The sequence below is a fragment of the Siniperca chuatsi genome, linkage group LG10 (assembly GCF_020085105.1).
Source record: "Siniperca chuatsi isolate FFG_IHB_CAS linkage group LG10, ASM2008510v1, whole genome shotgun sequence".
In the NCBI taxonomy this organism is placed as follows: domain Eukaryota; kingdom Metazoa; phylum Chordata; class Actinopteri; order Centrarchiformes; family Sinipercidae; genus Siniperca; species Siniperca chuatsi.
The window spans coordinates 5,069,335-5,075,991 of NC_058051.1; the positions used below are offsets into that span (position 1 = coordinate 5,069,335).

The 6,657-nt window shown below is 40.6% G+C and overlaps 1 protein-coding gene across 2 annotated transcripts; it reads left to right on the plus strand.

Annotated features, from left to right (window-relative positions):
- The first annotated feature begins 1,050 nt into the window (after positions 1-1,050).
- Positions 1,051-4,959, plus strand: hspb7 (heat shock protein family, member 7 (cardiovascular)). Of its 2 annotated transcripts, none has more exons than XM_044212173.1 (3): positions 1,051-1,443; positions 3,951-4,081; positions 4,320-4,959. In XM_044212173.1, the coding sequence occupies exons 1-3, from the start codon at positions 1,278-1,280 to the stop codon at positions 4,497-4,499; spliced, it is 477 nt and encodes a 158-aa protein (XP_044068108.1). In that variant the 5' UTR covers positions 1,051-1,277; the 3' UTR covers positions 4,500-4,959. The 2 variants fall into 2 exon arrangements, with proteins under 2 accessions (XP_044068108.1, XP_044068109.1); XM_044212174.1 differs by having other exon boundaries at positions 1,053-1,443; positions 3,957-4,081.
- Positions 4,960-6,657: the final 1,698 nt, after the last annotated feature.

Below are 6,657 nucleotides of genomic sequence, written 5' to 3' on the forward strand. Positions count from 1 at the left end.
TTTCAAACATGGCTTCAAAACTAAACATGGCAACCTTTCTGTGTTTTATTTCAACAGCGGACTGCCTTGAATTTCAATTTCAGGAGGACTGTGATGGCAGATATTTGATGATTGGGACTGAGGTTGTGGTGTCAGTCAATAAATCAGTGATGTGTTGTATGTGTCATATACAGGCCATCTGTAAGTTATAGGCAACCTACTCTTGACTGAAAAGACTAATCAGAAGTCAAATACGTAATGTCATTGAGCCCATAAATGGATTTTAATGGATTGGCTGTCAGCAGCACTAACTAGAGAGGAGAGCAGTGAATTTTCAATCATGATGGGCTGTGCTCTGCTTGCCGATATTAATAGACACAAAGCAATGTCACTACTAAGTCCCCTGCTCCCGCTGACGGCTTTGTTTTCAAGCACATTCTTTCCATCTTTGTTTTGCTCTCAACTTATCGTCTGAGATAAGAGACAAGGCTCCTTTTTCACTTTTCAATTCACTTTCCTCTCTCCATCCAGCTCAGCGGGAGACAAACAGCATTTTCACAACAGATGACTTGAGGTGGGATTTTAGTTAAAAATGGGGCCTGAAAAAAACAACAACTGATCTCTCTAATGAGACGAAACCATGCTGTGAAAACATTGGACACTATGTCATTCAATGGCAGGACAATGTGAGGATCCAATTTCAGTACAAGGGCATGGCACTGAATATTAAGAAAGCAGAGGAAACTGACAGATGGAGCAATGGAGTACAGGGAAAATTAAAGAGAGGAGAGAGAAGCTATTTCAGGGATGATGTGTCTGGAATGACAACTGTTGCCCCCCTCACCCCCTGCTCTTTCTCTACCTCTCTCTGTCAAATCCCGCTCTCTCTCCTGCTCTTAACCTCAGGGCCTTCAATGCCCAGAACTTTTCCAACCACAGACCCTTCTCTCCATCGCTCTGTGCGTCTCATGATAAATATAGAACACTATTACCCTTTCCCAATGAGCTGTGACACACGTGTGCACCGCCCAACCACACGTGGGACCATACAGTATATAAGGGCCAAGGGTGAGTGGCTGCAGGAGAGTCAGAAAAGCTGCGATCTTACTTAACACAAACAAGAAAAAAAAACAATTGGAAAGAAAGAGAAAGAAAGGAAGAATTGTGAATATAATTTCTTACATTTTAGCCTCTGGAAGAGCCTCCCAGAGCAGCCACAAGAAGAATCAACTCTCTCCGCCTCCCTCATCCCTCCTTATATTCTCCTCCTCTGCCTTACCCAGCACTCTCAGCCACCCATGAGTGTGACCAACTCCTCTGCCTATCGATCGGAGCGTAGTTTCCACCAAACTTCATCCTCATCCTCGTCGTCTGGTAATCCATACATGGAGAAGAGCCGGGGACTGTTTGCTGAGGACTTTGGCTCCTTCATGAGGCCTGGGAGCGACGCCTTGGGGTTTTCCAGTAAGTTGGAAACAATTTCAGGTCTCTGTAACTCATTTTGTATACAAAAGTGGTATATAAAGAGCAGGTTAAAGTGACAGCTTTGACTGTAAAGTAGATGTATGTCTGTGCTTGGAAGTGATTCGTTTAAAGTGTGGTGTTTTTTCTCCATAAAATATTGTGGTGACAGTTCAGAGGAAGGAGACAACACAGAGTTTAAAAGGCAAAAGGACTCAAAAGGTGTGGTTGATGTGTGTGGACAAATGTGTTTCCAAGCAAGAGTGTAGCCATGGTTCTCTTTGATGGAAGAACTAAAGTGTAAAAAAAAAGATGAAAAGAAAACAGATGCACACGAGAGAACACACTTTATGTTGGAGCCGTATTTTTGTAGAAACTGAGATATTGTTTGACTTCCTTTTCCAGGTTTTTCAGGCATTTGTGTGTTTAAAAATAAAACAATAGGACACATTTCACTTTACAGTGCCTGGTTCATCTTCTAGATCAGTAATGTATGGCGCTGGTGTGAACTTTTCTGTATCAGTTCACTGCTGGCGCACAAAGACGTGTGAATGTGTGACATCTGAACTTTAAATTGACTCAAACTGCGTGTGGTCCATGTGTCAGGAAGAGTAGAATTGTTTTGGAACCATGGTTGGTATCCCATAGGTGCAGCACAGGAGCTTGAGGGTGAGTGCAGCTAAAGGGAAAGCAAGACACACACACCCACACACACAAGCAAGCCGGGGAATGCTGGATTGACTGCCAGCAGTGTGACTTCACACACTGACTATCTGGAATGACGCCTGCATAAGGAATGACCAGATGGTTACCCGGTGACCAGTGTATACACCAAATACACACACAGTTGGAATGATGTCACACAATTAAACTAACCTCCACATGTGAAGTCAGAGCTAATATCACACACACACACTCTTTTCCAGTCATGTGTTACCACGTAGTTCTTCACTGAGCTCAGAATCACTGACCAGACAATGCATCATGATTATCATATGTTTCTCTTCTGTATCCTTCTACTGTTTGCTTTTGACATGAACCTGTTTATACATTCAGATCATTAAAGCTGCGCTAATCATTTTTTTTATATTAACAATGTATTAAATGACTATGTGTAATATGAAAGGTGTAGCTTTTAGTGATAAACCCACAGAGAATTATCACCCAACTCTGCAGTTCCCACAGCGCTTTTTAGCCCCTTTAAGCTCATTGTTTTGGTTTTCCATCCCCCAAACTCTCTGCTCTCATCAACTCCATTTTTCAGCAGCAGCAGGCAGCTGTTTTTAGTGATATGGTTCTGATAAATATGTTAGCTACCTGCCCAGCACCAAACAGCAGACAGACAAAGTTAGCAACTGGCTGGGGAAGAAAGTCGATCATCTAGTAAGATAGCGACCCCAATACCTTCCTCTGAGGTTAATGGAGATCAAAACAGAGCTAAAATTTATAAAAGTTAAAATGAATGCAAATTTTGCACATTCACCGTAACAACTTTATAAGGTGATAATACTGCATGTCGGATGTTGTTTTCAGATTGTTCCACTGCCCCCGAGTGGCCAAAAAAACATCTATGACTGCAGCTACACAAAGTACACAAAGCCATAAAAGACACTTTATGTTCAACAGACCAGTTTGTAGACAGTAGCAAACTTTAATATTTTAGAAACAAAATAAGGAGCCTGAATAATGTATAATTTTAGCATGGATTCTATACCATTCAACTGGATGGTAAAGTGTTTGTCATAGAACACCGAACTGAAAATCTTTCATTAAAGGTGGGGTATGCAATTCTAATCCAATACACGTCTTTTTGTCAAATTCATCGAATATCTCCTCACGGTCCGCTAGCTGTCCGTTCTGTGTGCTCGCTAAAATCTGGTGTTTGTACACAGCCCTGGCTCTGTAAATGGGAAATAAACAAAGTGGCTCGGACTGAGCCACACAACGCTATTCCAGCCATTCTAGCCTTAATTTGTGTGTCCGGTAACGTTATATGACTTGCCCACAGACATTCAGCTTCCTTTCTAGTTTGCCAAGATATGCTGTTGTTGTGATGTTAGCTATAGTAGCAGGAGAGTTGTGAGTATCGCTGTCTGGAGCTGCTGTGCTGGCTCTGGGAAACCGTCTCGTCCTCTCTGGCTGTTAGCTTCGCAGCAGCAACTGTAGGGACAGTTTGCTAACCCACAACCTAGCTAACGCTAGTTATATTACTTGCTGTGTTGTTGTTCGCTATATATCATGGTATTGGATTTCTCCAGAATCGCATACCCCACCTTTAACATGATGTAGTCTCTTAAATCATTGAGAGCCTGTAACATGTCTGTAACCAATCCCTAATGAAACCTGCAGGTATTGTAATTATCACCAGCCCAAAATCATCAGACCAGAAAGATGTGTTTGCCCTCCTTAGGAAGTAGCATAAATGAAAATTCTGTGAACATTTGGTAAAGAAAGAAAGATATACTCCTGCTTCATCCTGTGGCCCAACATACTGTCTCATCTTGTTATGGGTTTAGGCGGAGCTGGAAATATCAAGGCTCTTGGGGATTCGTACCAGTTCACAGTTGATGTGCGAGACTTCTCCCCTGAAGATGTCATCGTCACCACATCCAACAACCAGATTGAAGTTCGTGCAGAAAAGGTGAGCAACCTTCTTTTGATTTGTAATGATAACATGAGTCTTGGAGGTGTTAAAACCATTGTTGGTGTTAGTCTTCCCACGATAGGACCTGGAGACTAAAATCTTACTAAACTGGGGTCTGTGGTCCTTATATGCAGTTTGCAAAAGTTGTCTAAATGGGAGTAGACAAATCGCTTACCACAGCACCTATCTTCAGTCACAGTACAATGCGTCGTCGCTAATATTCTGTCTCTGACAGTTGGCCCAGGATGGTTCGGTGATGAACACTTTCACACATAAGTGCCAACTACCTGAGGACGTGGACCCCACCTCAGTGACATCATCACTGGGCACCGAGGGGACCCTAACAGTCAGGGCAAGGCGACACCCGGCCAAACACGAGCTCGTACAGACCTTCCGCACCGAGATCAAGATCTAGAGAGGGACCCACTTTCTCATCACAAACCTTTTACTTTTTGTGTTTTTATTTCTGTGTTCTCTATTTGCTTTCTTCACTTAAACCATTCTACTTTAAACACACAGAGTTGACACTGCATGTGCTATATAAAACATGCCATGTCCTCCTTCCATGACGGCAACAATGCCTGTTGCTGCTCATTTATATTCTGAGTTAGTTCACCATACACAGCAGCAATAGGTCATACCTGCACATAACATACTGAGACACAGGGGCTTGGACATATACAGCATTTGCACAAAGAAAGACACACACAGCATTTAACTGATCAGTTCACTACTTCACTCCTGTCCTCTAGCACAGTTCTAAAAAAGAAGATTCACCTCTGAAATTGATGGTTGCCATGTTAATAATAATTTATTGTATATTATTATTTGTGTGAATAAAATTATCCTGCTTTGACAATAAACATCTGACAATGTGTAAGCCTTTTGATTGATGACAAACATTATTTATTAAAGGTATGAGCTGGTTTTAGCAGCTCTCTTCTTCTTTGGCTGACATAAACTCAGTATTAAACCTTGGCTATGGCCCTGTCCAAGATGTATTTTTTAGAACAGAATTTTCAAGTATCACTGTCTTTATTTAACATGCTGATGAATGAATAATCATTGTTTTCTTCACCATATATCCACATAAAGATAAAAAATAAGACAAATGGCCGTGAAGGTGGCTAAGCAGTGAACACCACAAGGCAAACTACTCTCAAAATCAATACAAAACAGAGTAGCATTCAGTTACTGTACAGAAGATAGAAGGTGCCTCTATTCAGTCTCTTGTGTGTCGAGGCATTTATGAGGCATCTGTCTGCTTTCATGAGAAAAGAAAGGCGCTATTCATGCAAAATCATTTTGAAGCCTTTGTTATATGGCTATAATTTACTCCACTATGTTTGAGCCAGGCTGAGGCCCTTGCATTTTGACGTGCTTCTTTCTGAGGAAGACCACATGGTTAAAAACACATTACATCATGATTTCTAATGTTGTACTGTAAGTTGCCTTGAAATGAATACCTTATACAGTGGTGTGCAAAAGTGTTTGCCCCCTTCCTGATTTCTTTTTTTTTGCATGTTTGTCACACTTAAATGTTTCAGATCATCTAACAAATTTAAATATTAGTCAAAGATAACACAAGTACACACAAAATGCAGTTTTTAAATGAAGGTTGTTATTATTAAGGGAAAACAAAATCCAAACCTACAAGGCCCTGTGTGAAAAAGTGATTGCCCCCTAAACCTAATAACTGGTTGGGCCACCCTTAGCAGCAACAACTGCAACCAAGCGTTTGCGATAACTTGCAATGAGTCTTTTACAGCGCTGTGGAGGAATTTTGGCCCACTCATCTTTGCAGAATTGTTGTAATTCAGCCACATTGGAGGGTTTTTCGAGCATGAACTGCCTTTTTAAGGTCATGCCACTGCATCTCAATAGGATTCAGGTCAGGACTTTGACTTGAAAAACCCTCCAATGTGGCTGAATTACATTAATTCTGCAAAGATGAGTGGGTTATTAAAATTTTAAATAAAGGTTTTTTGTTATAAAATTTGCTTTTGTGAATAAGAAATTTTGCTTAGATGATAAAACAATGTCTAATACCATTTTGTTCTGAACTGCAGACCTCATAAAAATACAAATATATTCGGCAAATTATTTCCAAACAATAGCAGTATGTGACGTAAAAACAAGTGTATGGTTGTTTTGCCATGAAGTCCACAGAAAGAATAATTAATATCAACGTTATTTCTTATTTTTTGCAAATAATGTTTTGTTGGATAGCATCGGTGGAGAAGTTTGAAACAGACATCTCAAAATTTGTTTGTAATCAAGTATCTTGAAGACAAGGTCCACATTTTTTTCCACTGGATATTTGAGACAAACCTTCCCCAGTCATGGATAACATCTGGAATGGTGATAATGTCTTTCTGAAAGAGGGATCTGATCCTTCTGTTCCGGGTTAAGGGCTGGATGAAAAACACATTTCTCCTACTATTGTGTCATTCAAAGTTAAAGGACAAGGAAAAAAAGGTGGTTCAGTGTTACCCTTAAATAATATAATCACACCTTTAGGAATGGCATCCATTACAATAGCAAATTCTTTTGGGGTGACAGGGATATTATAA

What these genes read in the sequence shown, in the direction of transcription:
- hspb7 (XM_044212173.1), top strand. Translation starts at nt 1,278, where the DNA reads ATGAGTGTGACCAACTCCTCTGCCTATCGATCGGAGCGTAGTTTCCAC. An exon ending in CGACGCCTTGGGGTTTTCCA is followed by an intron (nt 1,444 to 3,950) that starts GTAAGTTGGAAA and finishes ATCTTGTTATGG; the next exon opens with GTTTAGGCGGAGCTGGAAAT. An exon ending in TTGAAGTTCGTGCAGAAAAG is followed by an intron (nt 4,082 to 4,319) that starts GTGAGCAACCTT and finishes TGTCTCTGACAG; the next exon opens with TTGGCCCAGGATGGTTCGGT.